Here is a 17,668-nt window from a genome sequence, read left to right as displayed (position 1 = left end):
TGGGAGGTGTAGCCCATAAGAAGTGTATAGTCTGTGGATTAAGAGCTTTGAAAAACATTTTAAAGAGGTTAGATTTTATTCTGTGAAAAGGAGGATTTGTTCTTTGGGGATCAAAGGATTTTGAATCCCTCTGTTTTGAGCTGTTCATATGAGTTTTAGATAGCAATTGTATGAAAGATGGACAGGAGAGAGGAAGGGAATAGAGACAGAATGATCAGGTGGTTATTATACAACCAATAATTGAAGATGAGATATTATCAATGATGCTGGAAGAAAAAAGAGGCATTTAATACTTGGAGGCAGGACCAGTGAGCTTAGTTGTAGAGAGAAAGAAGAATTGAGAATGACTAGGCAGTTCCACCCATAATTATTGGACAGAGAAAATATGAAGAGGAGTAAGTTAAGTGTGTATATATGGTGAGAGAAAGAGCATAAGGAGTCAGGTTTTGAACATAATCAACTTGAAATACTTGGTGAATATGCTGGTGGTATGAATTAGTTTACACATGTGTCTAGCACCTTATCAGGTGCTAGGCTTGGAAGGACTGGCTTGACATGAGAAAGGAGAGGCAATGGGGGTCAGTCAGGGTGATAGTACTTATCTCTCCTCTTCTGTTTTTTAATTTACTTTTTGTGACCTTTCATAAACATTCTTCCTGTGTGGAATTTTGGCCTAATCCTTGAGCAAATGCCTCCAACGTTTTCTTACCCTGGCTATTTGATCTGCCATCTGGAGTCGTCCATCCAGTTCTCGTCTGATCTGGGCAGCTTGCTCATCTGGATTGTCCAGCTGCACAAAAGCACAAACATAGATTCATTCAGCTGATTCATTCATAACAATTTTTAACTCCTGTATCCTCCCCTTCATGAACACTCTCTCTCCCCATAGAAATATTTAAGCAAAAGTTAAGATTCTTAGAAGAGATAAATCCAATTTCTTTTAAGTACTAAGTTAAGTCCTCCTAGGATTTCTTGCATGGTGCATGAAACAGTCTTTTTTGTTTGTTTGTTTTTTAATAATACCTTTATTTAAGCACTATGATTACAAACATGTTTGTAGTTAAGACATATGAATGATCTTGAACATGAATCACTTCTAAACTGCTAGGCTTCTATTGAAGACCCTGTTTTGATCTGACGAAGAATATGCTTACACTGGGGGGCCGGAGAGATAGCATGGCGGTAAGGCATTTGCCTTGCATACAATAGGATGGTGGTTCAAATTCCGGCATCCCATGTAGTCCCCTGAGCCTGCCAGGGGCAATTTATGAGCATAGAGCCATGAGTGACCCCGGAGCACTGCCGGATGTGACACCCCCCCCCAGAAACAAATAAAAACAAAAATGAAACAAAAAAAAAGAATATGTTTACACTTCAGGCAACTAGCAAGTAGATGAAAGCATTATTAGTAGAAATGTATGGCATAGACATAAATTCTTCAGAGTAGCACAGGAATTGTGGCTCTTTCAGCTCAAAATCATGTATATTAAGTTTTCATTGCATCATTACTTCTATGACCTTCTCAATGGCTTCTCCAGAAGGCCACATTTTATGTCGATATCTACATTGAAATCTGCCCTTGTTTTTCTTGATATTTTGAACTATTACAGCATGAGGATTGGAATATTCAAGCATAACTAAAGCTGGACAATTCCCTACCTTTTTTATTTAAATTTTCTATAAATAGAAGGAAGTGTTTTGTTATGTTTTGTATCTCCATTCCTTTCTAATACTTCTTTTGTGTGTGTGTGTGTGTGTGTGTGTGTTTTAGGTCACACCCAGCAGTACTCAGAGGTTACTTCTGGCTCCATGCTCAGAAATTGCTCCTGGCAAGCTCGGGGAACCATATGGGACACGAGATTCGAACCAATGATCTTCTGCATGAAAGGCAAACACCTTACCTCCATGCTATCTCTCCGGCCCCTCGTTTTTAATATTTCTATAAATCTTTTGAAGAGATTACAAACATTCTTGTAAAGGGCTATTGACACTGTAAAGGGCCATAAGATCCTATAGGCAATGGTGCAATTCTCCTAAAAAAGTGAAAATAACCACAGAAGTTATGTAAAAGAATATGCATAGCTGTGTTTTTGTATGATTTTATTCACTTACATTTATTTAACAAATTAACATAGTTTTACAACATTATATAGGTTTTAGATGTCACATTCACATTTATAGATTTCTTTTTTTTCTCATTTTTATAGAAGTTTAATTGAATCACCATGAGATATACAGTTACAAAGCTGTTCATGATTAAGTTTCAGTCATACAATGTCCAGCACCTTCACCAGTGCACATTTCCTGCCACACCAATATTCCCAGTTCACCCTCACCTCTGTGGCAGACATTTTTCTTTATTCTCCTTTTTCTTTTTAGGCATATGGTTTGCAATATTGTTACTGAAGGGGTATCATGCATATATCCCTTTACCTTCTTTCAGGGCCCAGTTCTCGTCCAAAAAGAACATTTCCAACTATCATTGTCATAGTGCACTCCCCCACCCCAACTTTGTGTCAAACTTCCTATCATTTTTTTTTATTTAAACACCTTGATTACATACATGATTGTGTTTGGGTTTCAGTCATGTAAAGAACACCACCCATCACCAGTGCAACATTCCCATCACCAATGTCCCAAGTCTCCCTCCTCCCCACCCGACCCCCGCCTGTCAGGAGAGATGAAGTCATGAAATTTTCCTATACATTTATAGATTTCTTAGCTACTAACAGTAAGGTTAAGTACCAGACTCAGATAATATTATTTAAAGCAACACTTGGGAGGCCATAATCCCTATTACTTAAATTTAAGTATGTCTTTATTTTCAAGTAAGCCTAGTGCTATCTTTCAAAGTATAATTGAGTTTACTTTGTTCAGTAATTTATGGTTTATTTTATTCATGCAGATTTTGTTAATAGGAAACAGAGGCATTTGAATAAGATTTTCCAAAGAAAGTTCCACAACAATAATCTAAAATATCCCAGAACAAAGGGATATTTCTAGAATATCCTAGAATATTCTAGAAGAATTCCAAGTAAATTTGGTTTTGGTTTTGGTTTTGGGGCTACACCTGGTGATACTTAGGGGTTACTCCTGGCTATACGCTCAGAAATTGCTCCTGGCTTGGGGGACCATATAGGACACTGAGGATTGGGGATTGAACCCAGGTCTGTTCTGGATCAGTGCATGAAAGGCAAATACCTCCTGCTGCGCTATCAATTCAGCCCCAAATTCCAAATAAGTTTTAAAAAATGCTGTGTGTAAATGTGCTGAGTCATTAAGTTTTAAAGTAAGGAAATCTATTAGACTTGGACCAGTTCAACTGCATTTTAGCTTAAGCATCAAGTTTTATTTTTATGTAATACTCAGAGAACACCAATTGGAAACTCCATTTTAAATAAAATAAAGGAAACACCCTGAAAGTGGTTCAGCAGAAGTCACATTGCTGCTTAGTGGTCCATATGATCACCATTTGCTAACAGGAGTAGGAGGGAAACAGTATTCTCAGTACTGTTTTAAAGCTTCAATGAACTTAAAAGAGAGCTTCATTGAATTTTCTCTGAAGACCAACACCAGCTCAAGGTGAAAACTCTTTTGGAACACTCAGAAAGGTCTTGCTCAAAATACAAATGCAGAAAAACATCTAACTGCTTCACGGACAAACACCAAAAATTTTTTTGTTTTGGGAAGTAGGGGGAATTCTGTCAAAGACATTGCTTACACAAGTTGAAATTGAATAGAAAAGACAGCCCAAAGAACCAGCCACTACTCTGAATAGGGTTCTTCTGCAGCCTTGTCCAGTGCAATGAGAAAGGGGAGAGAAAGGTGGTTATAAAAAGAATGGGAGAGATCACTTACTTTCAATGGCTTAAAACATTGATCCATTCATTTACTCTATTATGTCATTTACTCAAAAATGTTCTGTTATACCAAGATTGTAAAATACAGCAAGTACAAGACAGACCCTAGATCTAGGGAGCCTAATTACAGAAAGAACATGTAGGGTTATTTAACCAATTGGTCATAAAGAGAGTGGATTAGCATCTATCAATGCCTAGAACAAGCCCAGGTTTCCTATGACCTACACTGCACCTTTCTTAAAGAGTCTGGAGAAACTGGTATTAATGTACCTTCTCTCAGAAAAGAAATCTAGACTTGCTTCTCTCTCTTAGAATACACAATAATATATAGTTAAAATTGGCATGTTAGTGAGCTTGAGAATTTGTAGAGCAAATAAGCCTAATTATATCTATTTTTTTAAATGTAGGCATCATACCCAATAGTGTTGGGGTGCTCAAGGATCACCCAGTGATGCATGACCCAGCAGTTTATGCCTGATGGTTCAGAGCTCAGTTCTAGGAATACCTAGGGCTACAGGAATTAGCTCTAGAGGTATTCAGAGAGCCCAATTCAAGGTTTTGCACGTGCTGGGTATGTGCTCTCCCTTTCTGAACCATATCCCGGGGACACTCACTTTATCTTTTTTTTTCTACTCACTTTATCTTTTACATAATTATTGCACTGAAGACAAAATTCCATAGAGCAGTCTGTGAAACTGTACATATGAAACAGCTTGATGGGTGAGGAAACATTTTTATTTTCATTATTCAAATGAAGAAAAAGAGTCTCAGCAAGCTCAGATATGTCCCAGTTCTCAAATTTGGTAAGGGTATGAGGTATTTAAAATGTTGTCTGCCTTTTCTCAAGCTAGAATTCTTTGACTCTGCATTTGATTTGATACCTTCTTTTTTTTTGATTTTTGGGTCACATCTGGCAGTGCTCAGGGGTTACTCCTGGCTCTATGCCCAGAAATCGCTCCTGGCGAGCTTGGGGGACCATGTGGAATGCCGGGATTTGAACCACTGTCCTTCTGTATGCAAGGCAAACACATTACCTCCATGCTAACTCTCCGGCCCCGATTTGATACCTTCTTAAAAGCTCTATTTTAGATTTTTTTAATTGATCTAGTAAATGAACTACTTAATCCCCACACTTTGTTCCTTACATACATGGATCGACTTAACACATAGAGCTGAAATTGTGGGACCAGACAAAGAACTATCCTGTCACTACTGTCAAAGTTGCCTGATTTCTTCTGGGGAGGCCTCTGCTGCCATAACTATACCCTCCCTAAGAAATGATATCAATGGGTGTGTCTTTCTACTGTTTCTTAATAACTGTATGACTTTGAGGAAGTTTATTAACTTCTTTGGGCTTCAGCTGTCTTCATCTGGAATGATCAGGATAATAACAACACTACAGGCTGTCAGACGATGGATAAATAAAGTACTTTAGTCCAGTATTTGTAGTACTTTGTTACTCCATAAACCCTCAGGAAATGGTGGTCATTGTTTGTATTATTAAAATAGCTCATGTGGACTGTCTTTCTGACAAGGGCCACAATAGAACCTAAAAGATTCAGAGGTGTCAGTGTTCCCTACCATGAATATAGGTTCTTGATATGACAGTCAGAAAGGAAGAAGGTATCCTAGGCCTCCCGTTTCTGGACAGTGTTTCCTCTCTTATTATCTCCCACTTTTCCCATAGGCAAGTCCCTCTGCTTTGTTAGTCTTTAATTAGCGAGGGGGTGGTGGTGGGGTCTGGAAGGCAGGTACTACTGTCTCATGGTTAATGATCTGAAGAGAAGCTGAAAAGGAAGTGTGACCGCAACTTAAGCTCCCTAAAATAGCCTGGCATGAGAGAGAAGGCCATCCTCTAGAGAGAGCTTGACAGCTTCACCGTATGAAATCCAAAAATATAAAGCGAAATCAAGTAATTACCTGTTCAAATGCTGGAAAGAAAAAGGCTGAGAGTGAGCTTCCATGGAAACAAGGTTCTGTTTACTGTGCTGGTCTTTTCCACTGAGGTAAGGAAAGATCAGCTGGAGAACTAGGTCAAGGGCAAACCTTTCCATTGACAGCTCATTAGGGTTCAAATATGTTATATGTGCACAAGAGCTTTTTACCTAATTAGGCAAATAATCTTCTTGCTGGCAGAGGTCTAGCAGAGGTAGAAGAGCTGTTGTTTTATTTTTCAAGTGATGGAGAATTGAGCTCAGCACAGGTAAATGCAGACATTTTTTTGGCCAAATATTGGAATTTCTGCCAACTCAAGTTTGGGGCCTTTTTTTTTCTTAAATAAACAACAAAGAAACAAGGACTATGACTGGTAACCTGACCTTTGACTTAGGAATTTGAGTATTCAGGAATGAAATTCTGGGTCCAATTACCTCACTTTCTAGATCCATGATATTCCATGTGTCTTAATCCCCTCTGAACTTCAGTTTCCCTGACTCAAAAGAGTCATTTTTATCTTGTATTTCTATTGACAGAACAGCAGTAAGTAATATATGAAGTTGGGCAAGAGGACTCGGGTTGATTTACTTCCAAATCTTGGCTGTACAATGTCTTTACCAAAAGAGAACAAACGTGTCTAAGTTTCAATTTTCTCATTTGTAAGTTGAGATAAGATATCTAATCTGCATATTATTAGAAGGGCCAAATGGACCTGAAAAATATTTGGGGGTGCTGGCACATTGTAAGTCCTAGAATTTAACATAAGGCTTCTAGCATCATGCCCATTTTCTGGTGGAGACACATCAAGTATTCATTTTCCTAACTGGCTGCCCTATCTGGTTTATGAAGGAAATCAATGTGTGAATGAGGGAGACCTGAAGTGGCCTTGAGTTGTCTGTAGTCTAATTTCTTTTTGTCCTTTGCTGAGGTATCTCAGGTTGAAATCTTAACCTCTCCTTCAATTTTCTATTAAAATTTTAAGGTTCAGAGATGTCTGGAAAACTTAGATGGAAAATTTTCAAAGTCATGCTTTGGGACCACATATCTTACATGCACTCTAGGTGAAAGGGTTGTATGGCCAATTAAAGTTGACCCCTCACAAGAGATACTTAGGGGGCCTGAGGGCTGCTTCAGACTTCCTGGCCAATGGGATAGTTGGTTGTATGTGAGCATCCAAGGATGTTCAGGGCCAACCAGGGCTAGCAAGGCAGTGCTGGGCAGTGAAATCTCTAGAGTCACATAATTTGGTGTAAGTTACCTTTTAGGTCTTTAACTAGCAATGATTGGTTGATTGTGCAGTGCTGAGGATTGAACTGGACCTATCCAGTGCATAGAAGGCATGTGTCATAATCTCTACACTATCTTTTCACTTCACAGCCCCCAAAATTAATCTTTCAAGTAATACCTTAAATATCCTAACATCACCTTTTGAGATCTTCTCCACAAACAAATCTTCCATGTTTGTTTTTTTTTACTTTTCTTATATTTATAAAAATATTTCTTTTTAATTTGAAGGGGGAGGAGAAATGAGCAACTGTTTCCCAGTAAAAAGGAACCCTCACTGAAGGGTCTTTCCAGCCAGTAAGGATATAAAGAAATTATCATGGGGTCCAGGCTAGAGTTTCTTTATTAGCCTCAATACTTGGCAGGAACACTTTTCCAATGTATTTGGGAAAAGCCTTGGGCTACACACTAGTTCCTTAGGGATGCTTGAATTCCCAGGGTTCACATATTACATTGACATGAAAACAAGTTTAAATCTGGACTTATTATTTTCACTATCATGTGATAGCCCTCAGCCAAACAGTACTCATAATTTTAACATGCAGAAAAATAAAACAGAGAGAGGAAAATGAAATTCAGCTTTATCTGAATAAATGCTTTGCTTCCTGAAAATATTTGTGGTGACCAGACCTCAGAGAAAATAAAGTAATTTAAATGGTAGGTCTACAATAGAAATGTTGGAGACCTGTGTTGGAGGAATTTTAGACTGGAACTATGGTTGAAAAAAGTTTTAGACATAAACTGTGATTGGAAGGATAGTTATATTTGAACTTTGCTTGGAAGGAGCTTTAGACACACGCTGTGGTTGGAAGGAATTTTAGACTTGATGCAGTGACTTCAGGCTCTGGTGGAGGACCTGCCTGTGCTCACTAAGTTCCTTCTTAGAGATCATGGAAGGGTTTCCTTTTTTTCTCTGGCTGGGTTTTGGCACACACTGTCTTGCACAACTAAGAATTTATCTTTACCAGTAATCACTTTTTTTTAACAACCATGTTCTAGTTTATCAGAAAATTTTCCAGCCCCAGCAGGCTCAATGAGGATTTCTAGTCAGTATTTTGCTAGAACAAAATGAAAGTTGTTCATAGAAGTCACTAACATGAAGTTATACCATGTTTATTTGCCAATTGGAAATTGGCATCTCTGCCAGTTAGAAGGCAGAGATGTTGTGATTTTGCTCACGCCTTCATTCTCAGCACCTTGCACTGTGCCAATTCTGAAAATTGTCTGACTTGTTAAAAGACATATTCACATTATCCATGACCAAGAGAAAGAAAACGACCTATTCACAGTTTATCTGTAAGTAGTAAGAGAATTGAAATCAAATTTCCAACCTATCAACTTTCAGTCTGCTCTCTGGCTGCAGCCCAGTAACTATCATTCTCTGCAGGAAGACTAAACTTAGCTGGCCTCTCAGCACTTGTTTTCCTGATGGAGCAACCTTAATTCTGAGACTTGGGAAACTGAGGCAGGTGTGCTGTAAATAGCTGTGGCACAAATCACCTGCTGACTAGATTGTGACACAATATTTTCACTTTTTTTTCTCTCCCATTTCCAGCCTGGCCTTTCACTACATGGAAGATTTGCATCTGGGAAGGAGGCTGCCTAAAAAAAAATAGTGGAGGCACCTCACCAGATGGGCTGCTCTACAAGGGCATTTCTCTCCACTGGCTCAGCCCTTCTTTTCTTGGCAGCCTTCTGGATTTTATCCTTCTTCTCAGACAAACTGCTCTAGCACATGAACGCAGCCTCCATGGTGCACTGCAGTCTGGAAAGTTACAGGAAGCATGGGAACAGCTCCTGACTCACGGATGCAGTCCCCACGCTCCGGTCTCAAGAATATACTGAGGTTTAGACTTCCTCTCTCTTTCTGTATTCCATGCTTGACTACCACCTCAGGTTCTTTATCTCTTGTCTTTTATGTAGCTTCTTGCTTGTTTACCTTGATTATATCAAGTAGCAGATGTCCCCACTTTCTCCTGTCCAGGTTCAATCCTTGCACCTTCAGTTTTTGAAGCCATTGACTTTTAATTAACATCAACTTTTAATATTTTCCGATGCTCTTAAATTTAAAATAGTAATAATTATAGCAACAGTAATAATGCACAATTCACAATTTCAATGAGATAATCTGTCTGTGACACTCAGCATGCAATTTTCATAACTCTTTACAGCCATTAGTCCTTAGCATCCCTTAGTCCTTAGCCTCACCCTTCCTTACACAAAGCAGATTCTAATAACATCCGAAGTAACAGCTTATTCCTTTTTTTTAAGGTAAGACATCAGTTTTCATGAATAGCATATCATACATGCTAGAGACAGTTGGCTGGCTGTACTACATAGAAGTGTGCATGTCTCTTCTACTTTGAAGGAGTAAACCCTTCAAAAATAAAGAAACACTGTATTGATTTTAGAATGAAAATCTTAATATACATTTCTACCTCTGTTTTTTATTCATAGTGTGACCAGGGTCAGGAAAAATATCTGTTCGAATCTCTGTATGTGAAGTTTTATGAAGACTTTAAAAGGAGAATTGTAATAATAATTTTAAGAGGTAGTTCTCTACTGTAGGGGGTCAACACATGATAGACTTCATTTTATTTCTGTCAGCATTGTAGGGTCAAATCTGATGAAAGTTGCAAAGTTGTCACTCATCTGAACCATTTACCAGGGCTCTGTTCCAGAGTAATTTGTAGAGAAAATACAGATGGGTGTTCCATAAATACTCAATTACCTCTTGTATTCTATAAAACCACTCAAGAAGATACCAGATCATTTATGGAAGAGTTAAAATAAGATCGCTTGTGTTTTTCTTGGTCATGCCTTATTTCCTCTCCCTGAGAAGACCTTGAGGAGGTCAAAGTTTCCATTCTGAAAGATGCACTTCTCCTTGATTGCTAAATGCAGGGTTTAGCTCTTACAGTTTCCTAGCCAATGAGAGCATTCTCTGCATTTGAGTCACCAGTTTTATGTCTTTGCTGGCTTCTGGCAATGCGGTAAATATAACGCCAGAGCTCCAAACACAATCATTCTCTGAGCAAGGAGCAAATAAATACATAAAAGTCCCCAAACAGAAAAGCAATCCATTCCTTTAAGATCCTGCAGTACTCAGCCTTCCTTTATTCTGATGCAAGCCTGGAATGACCTCTGCTCTTCTTTTCACCATTTCAAATTTAACACATCATTTGAAGTCTATTTCCAGACCTGCTTCCTTCACAGAAGAAGCACTTCTTGGTCATTTTTGCTTTGTATATATACCTGTGTTTATTAGCATTGACAGCCCCATGCAGTGTTCCCTCCTTTCTATATGTTTTAGGTTACTTTTCCAGCCAGGAAAGAGGTTAGGGACTTAAAAAGCATTCATATCTGGGCTCAAATATTTGCCAACTATGAGCTCTGTGACAATAAAAATATACTGAAGTTTTTATATCTGTGGTTTCATCTGCAAAGAGATAGCCCTATGTTAATGATGTCAAAGGCCAATACATATCATATCAATGAAAAAATGAGACAATAGTCAAAGAGAACTTAGTATGATGCTTTGGTATATGGCAAATCCACAAAATTAGGGTGATAATTTAGAACCATTGATCTATGCCTATGGTTTTTAGCTGGCATGGAGGACACAGTTACAAGTATTTGTAATAGTGGTTATATTTATGCCCTTCATTGAGAGATAGTTTAATTCATCTGAACTATCCTAAGGACACAGGAAACTAAAACCATGTAAGAGAAGAAGTGGATATTTTAACTATGAATGGAGTTCAGCAGCAGAAGTCCAGGTCTTAGAAGCAGCAGGTGATTTTGTGAAGCTAGGATACCACAGTATTGGACTAGTTTTAACTTATCCCTTAACTCCATAGTTGTCTCCTGAATATTTCTCAAATTCATTGATTCTATTTATTTATTTTATAATCCAGTTTTCTCTCATCTTCCTTTAAGATCCCTGATTTTTTTTTTTTTTTGCCACAACTGGCGATATTCAGATGGCTGTGCTCTGTACTCCTGGTGGGGCATAGGAGACCATATGGAATGCCTGGGGTTGAACCTGAGTCAGACAAATGCAAGGCAAGCACCATAAATACCATACTATCTCGCTAGCCCCTGAAGTCATCAGTCTTTTTAACTGCATCATTTGTACAGTTTCAATTATGGTTGCAAAAAGATTCACTAAGGGAAGTGAAGCCAAGCTCTTTTCTCTGCTCACTTAATCTGACCAACAATTACTCACTTGTCAAAGTAACAGTCTCAGTCCTCTTTCCCTAGGTTACTTCTTGGCCCCAGTCTAGATTATTCCTCTCTAGACACCTATTGCACCCTAAAACTCTGTTATCATGCTCATCAATCTGCATTATCTGCTCCTACCATGCTCTCTGCAAGGCTGAAAAATGTTAGATTAAAAAAGACCAAAATGCAAGACTAAGAAAGACCAAAAGGGTCAGGGCAAGGGCCTCTTTTGTCTTGTTTACTATAAAATCCTTAATGACTAATACAATGCCAAGAGACTAAGAAATACAGCATAAGTTTGAGTCAGAGAAAATAATATCTTCTTTGTTGGGTTCTTTTGATAAGTTAATGAGATATAGTAATCCAGAAGTTTGGGGTGGTGCCTGTCACTTAACAGGTGTTCAAATAATGACCCAAATAGAAATCTGAATGTAAATAGTTTAAGCTTATTAAGTCCTTGTTAAATGTACACTGAAATTGAGTACGTATAGGAGGAAATGAAAGTAACTGATTAAAATGGTATGAATTATAGCAGTCTAAATCCCTCAAATTCTGGGATTGTCTATTCCCTTGCCTAGGAACTGGGAATATTAATATGGAACCACTATTTAAAATGTATCTTTAACTCCTGCTTTGTTTCAGACATTGTTCTGTATGCTGTAAGCACAGAATAAATACAGAACTTGCCTCCTATAAGCTTATTATGTACATAAGTGTATTAAATGTACAGTATTTATGTGGCCTGGCACCCTACCAAGTGTTTCATTCATTTTCTTGTCTAATCCTTTAGGTAACAATTACTAGTATAATCAATGCCACTTTCCAGATGATAGAACTGAGGCCCAAGGGGTTGAAGTTAAACAGTAAAGAAGTGGATGAGCTAAAAGAGAAACTCATTTTATCTTAAAATTTTATTTTATTGAAACCATTGTGATCTACAAAGTCCTTTATAGTTGAATGAGAAATTCATTTCTAAACTCAGAGCTTAAGCTTTGAACCAGTTTCTGTCACAATACTTGTTCAAAATAACTGTTAGGCTTCTTTGTTGTTGTTGTTGTTGTTTGTTTTTGGGCCACACCTGGTGACACTCAGGGGTTACTTCTAGCTATGTGCTCAGAGATCACCCCTGGCTTGGGGGACCATATGGGACACCAGGGATCTAATCGAGGCTCCTCCTGGGTCAGCTGTGTGCAAGGCAAATGGTCTACCCCTGTGCCATCGCTCTGGCCCCTTATTAGAATTCTTTTAAAGACAAACCAAAGATGGAATTTTTAAGGTATTGTACACATATGTTGCTTTTATTATTAATAGTTTTAAAATAGTTTCTATTAATTTTTGAAATTTGATTTAAACACCCAATTGATGAGTATGTTCATTATTTTAAAATAAGCCCTACACTAACTTCCCAAAATAATTGGTGGAGAATTGAATATTGTGGTGTGGGTGTGGTCTTGGAACAATATATAATGTATGTATGAAACTATCATTAGTGGTATTGTATTGTAAATCATGGCACCTCAATAAGAAATGAGCATTGGAAAATTCTGCATAAATATTATAACAAGTAAAATGCTTTCTTAGTGCTGCTGATTAATATTGATATCTCAGCAGCATTGAACTGTGGGGGAAACAATGCATTTAACTGGCAAAAACAATGCACTTAATGAAAACGAAAAAAATGCAATATCTAAAATGTCTCTAGACACTAGAAATATTGAAATCATTTGCTAAAAATGCATACTCATCTTTTTAGAAGAAGAAACTTCATTTTAAATTTGATATCAAATATAAAGTTTAACTCACAAGAACAATATCAAAATTTCCAGATTATGCTGTTATTGGAAAAAAATGCTGTTAGTGGAAAAATAGTTGCATAGAGGGAACTATTTCTAAGTATGATTGTGCTATCAGAAATAGGAAATCAGAGACATCTGACAACAGAAAATTTTAGAGCTATAAATCATAGCCCTAATTCAAATTGAGGTGATGCAGTGTAATTTCCAGGTTACATGACAAGTGTCACATGTACCCCTGTTTCCCTTGAGAAGCATGTCATAAAGACAAGACATGTTTAATTCCTAGTCTCAGTCTAATCATTATCTAAAAACCTGGTAGAAATGGGATCTACTTCTAAGTCTTCCCACATATATCATTATACTATTTTGCCTGCCCTAAAAATTGACTACCTTGGTGATACTGTTCTTGAAAGCCAAAAATATTTATAAAGGATGTGTTTCGCTTTGATTAAACCTGTCAAAGGAACTACTAATTTCAAATGGCAAATCCATAATCAAGTAGAAAAAATATGAGCTATTTTAGAAGCATCTGTAGGCAAGAGGAGGAAATGTATTAAAAATAGTGGGCCCCAAATTTTCCAACAGATAGGAGGAAAAAAGTGACTAGAAACCCCAATTACACTGTCAGCATTTATTAAATTCTTCCTGCTTGCAACATTCTACATTGAATTCTACGGATGATCAAGGCATTAGGATATTATCTATTCTAACATATGTGACAGTTCTTACTTTTTTTTTTTTTGCAAGGATATATTGACACCTACTCTTGTCATATACAGCAAGTTGGAGAGTTTGGTATAGATGATTTTTTTCAATGAATATGAGTCCTTAATTTCAATCCTAGTCAAGTATTAGAGAGGCTAATTATAAATAAATAATTTTGTGCCAGATAAGGGGGATAGGCTTGGAGGTTGGTGAGAAATTGGACACAAAGGTGGAAAAATAATTATACTGTGAACAGCTTTGTAAACCACAATATTCAAACAAAGTTAAAAGAACATATCATGGGTGATACTAAAAATGTAACTAAATATTTAAAATAAAAGGTAAGAACAGGGAACAAATTAATCAGGATAACCAATGTAACTCAAGGTAAAAAAAAATAACCCTGAATTACAGCAACGTAACAATAACACTTTATTTCTTGTTTACTTTACTTAGAACCAGTGTGGATTAGGTAAAACTATGTTTTTAATTGTCAGTCAGGGTCCAGTTTAGATGCAAGCATCAACATTTTGTAACGCTGCCATTTTGTTTTGTTTTGTTTTTGTTTTGGGGTCATACCCGGCAGCTCTCAGGGGTTATTCCTGGCTCTATGCTCAAAAATCGCTCCTGGCAGGTACGGGAACCATATGGGATGCCGGGATTCCAACGCTGTGCTATTTCTCCAGCCCCAATGCTGCCATCTTAATAAGTGGCTTTCAGGCTCATTATTATAGGAAAACATAGATGGAAAAACTAAGTCTGGTTGCTGGAGGCTAGAAAATATAAGGTAACATATCATTTGTGAGCATCTGCTACCAAAGATTCTTTTTGGATCCTTGTGAAAGTGTTTATATAAAGCCAAATATTCATCCTGTGACTTGATGACTTCTCTGCTTTATCTGGCCATGTAAACCAGTATTCTTCAACATTTTTATCTCTGTAGATTCACACCTATTTACATAGTCCTCTATGGACCAACAATTAGATACAAGATGATAGACCAAAGGTTTTCAACCCATCTACATTTTCAGACCTGCTCCAGTCCCTGCAATGTTGATTTAAGAACACGAGTGAAAATAAATCAATTCAAATAAATATTAGTATAATGTAACTATATTTTCACTGTTGATGGTAAATATGGCTATGGCTTACATGAGGTAAATAAAAGAAAGTACTCTCTTGTGATGGAAATACCTGCAAATAAATAGTATTTTAATCACTGTAAATAAAAATGATGTTGATAGAAATACATAGTTCAGAGACTTGGAGAGGTTCAAAAGTAAAAGAGCCCTAAGGCCTCAAAATCTAATTTATTTCTACTGTACTTAAAATTGCCTAGGCTAAGCAATACTTAGTGTGGGAGATCACCATTAAGACACATGATTTCTCATCTCTTGAAATTTTGTTTGCAACTAAGATGTAAGACTAATCTCTGAGAAGCTATATTTAAGATTAAATAGTTCATTTGCTAATGTTGACCTTTAATATTTGCAAAAGCAAGGAGAATACTTTTAAGGGCTTTGAGAGGAAAATGTAGTAAAAATTTCCTCTCTCATACATTACTTTTAAATCTCAAAAAGAACAAAAATTTAGCCTAGGGTCCTAATTAACCACTTTTTAAAAAGTAATTTACTTTCACAAGTAAAGTATATTTATAATGTGGATTTTATTTTTAAAAGAGCTTTACAAAATGCATGCATCAGGTAAATACTCTACTCTTTCTATTCTAGCATTCCTGAACACAAAATTGATTTGCAAAATAATGCCTTTTGGGGAAATGTTTTTGTGTTCTAATGAGGGATCTTGGAAAATACATTTTAAAAAAGAAATGATTTTTAACAGGAAATAAAACTCCAGTGGTTTAAAATTGGATAAATTAGCTGTAGCAAAATAGATCTTTAGCATATATTTATTGAATGATTGCTTATACATATTTCATTATCCATTTGACAGAAAGCCTTCATTATTCTAAACTAAACAATCTAATTTGTAGTTCGAAATTTATCCTCTCAGCAATCTGCAGCAATGGGTTCCTGTCAGAATTGAGGCCGTTTTAACCCTTTAATATCATAATGGAATTAATAATTAGTATGATTATAAAGTGAGTAATAAGAAAAGAGAGAATACATTTTTTTCATTAAAAAATAATCCTGGGGCAGGAGCTATAGCACAGCAGTAGGGCGTTTGCCTTGCACGTGGCAGACCCAGGAAATACCTGGGTTCCATCCCGTGTCCCATATGTTCCCCCAAACCAGGAGAGATTTCAGAGTTTAGAGCCAGGAGTAACCTCTGAGCGTCATAGGGTGTGGCCTAAAGAAACAAAACAAATCAAACCAAAGAAAACCCCAAAACAAAAAGCAATAAAAGATAAGCCTATTTTTTATCTTTTGGTTTTTGGGCCACACCCGGTGATGCTCAAAGATTACTCCTGGCTATGTGCTCAGAAATCGCTCCTGGCTTGGGGGACCATATGGGATGCTAGGGGATTGACTCTCAGTCCATCCTAAACTAGTTCGAGCAAAGCAGATTGCCTTAATGCTTGTACCACAGCTCTGGTCCCAGATAACCCTAATTTTAATATAAATAGTTAGTTATTTTATGAACAGCACTTTTTATTTTGGTTTAAAAATATTGGTTATTATAGTATCATTTATTTTCTTTTTCTTTTTCTTTTTTTATTTAATATGGAGAAGGAACTTGGATGCTATAGACTCATTACAGTGCTCATTTTGAGAATGTTTTGGAAACCTTTTTTCAATCTAAGTATGTCTGCAATCATGTCCTAATATTTTTGTTTATAGACTCCTACAGGAAAGGAACCTGAGTGTCCTAGACCCATAATATGATGCTCTATGATCTTATTATAGTGCTCAATATAAAATCATTTAGAAAATTCTGGGAAAAGCTATAGTGATATGTTGAAGACATTTTATTTGGAAAAGCTGATTGTTTTGATAATGTTATATGAACTATTTAACCTATGATACATTTACAGCCAAGTCTATTCTCAACAAAATTAGAAAATTTCCTCATTACCTTACCTGCTGGCTATGAAACACTGACCTGTTTCTAGATGGGTCAGTTTTAAAGTTATAACAGATGGATCAATCTACAATATATGTCTGTGCATGTTTTGTGTGTATGTGTGTTAGCTACACTTATGTTAGTCTTATGTCCATCTGTGTTGCACCGCCTTCCCCATTCCCTGCCTGTCACTCTACAAAACTTTTCTATTGTTTCCCTATATTCATTTATCCCAGAATCGTTGCCCTCTCTATTAAATCCTTTATTCCTACAGCTCTACCTTTTATGACCCTTACTCCTTATGACCTGGAGCATCGCACCACCCCACCCCTTCCACTTCTCATCAAATGGACTGCTGTCCACGACCAAATTTGGCTTTCTGAGTGGACCTTGGCTCAAGGACATATCTTGTTTGGTGACTCCATCCAGCTACCTACCTCCCTGACTGCTATCTACCAACAGATCACCTCACTGACTGAAGCAATAATCAAGATTTTACCCCCTTGGACTTATTCAAAAGACATAAGAAAGGATATGTATATTTCTTTAGGTGTATATTTTTACTATGTATATTTCTTTATGTATACTGATTGGGATTCAGTATTTCTTTATATGTATTTTCTGGGGAATAGCATGGTTACTAGACCTATATCTTGGGGATTATTGAGCGTGACATTAACTGAAGGATAGATACTACTATATAGCTATAGCCCACTGATGCCCCAATAGTACTTGGTGGTTTTATATGTTGCAGGTGGGCCTTTTACCCCGAACATTTGTCATATTGAATTGACTTAGGCTCCAGTTGCTTTGAGATCTGTTGTACAACCTCAAAATTTG

General features: G+C 37.0%; 1 protein-coding gene across 4 annotated transcripts in view; it reads right to left on the bottom strand.

The window, feature by feature from the left end:
- CADPS (calcium dependent secretion activator) overlaps nt 1-17,668 on the bottom strand; it is a 569,958-nt gene that overhangs the window by 327,444 nt on the left and 224,846 nt on the right. For all 4 annotated transcript variants that reach the window (XM_049777276.1, XM_049777275.1, XM_049777273.1 and 1 more), the window contains exon 4: nt 710-790. In XM_049777276.1, coding sequence (XP_049633233.1) covers nt 710-790 — 81 coding nt within the window. The remainder of the gene's footprint in view (nt 1-709; nt 791-17,668) is intronic.

The sequence above is a fragment of the Suncus etruscus genome, chromosome 7 (assembly GCF_024139225.1).
Source record: "Suncus etruscus isolate mSunEtr1 chromosome 7, mSunEtr1.pri.cur, whole genome shotgun sequence".
NCBI classification, from domain to species: domain Eukaryota; kingdom Metazoa; phylum Chordata; class Mammalia; order Eulipotyphla; family Soricidae; genus Suncus; species Suncus etruscus.
This window is presented reverse-complemented; position numbering and strand designations above follow the sequence as displayed.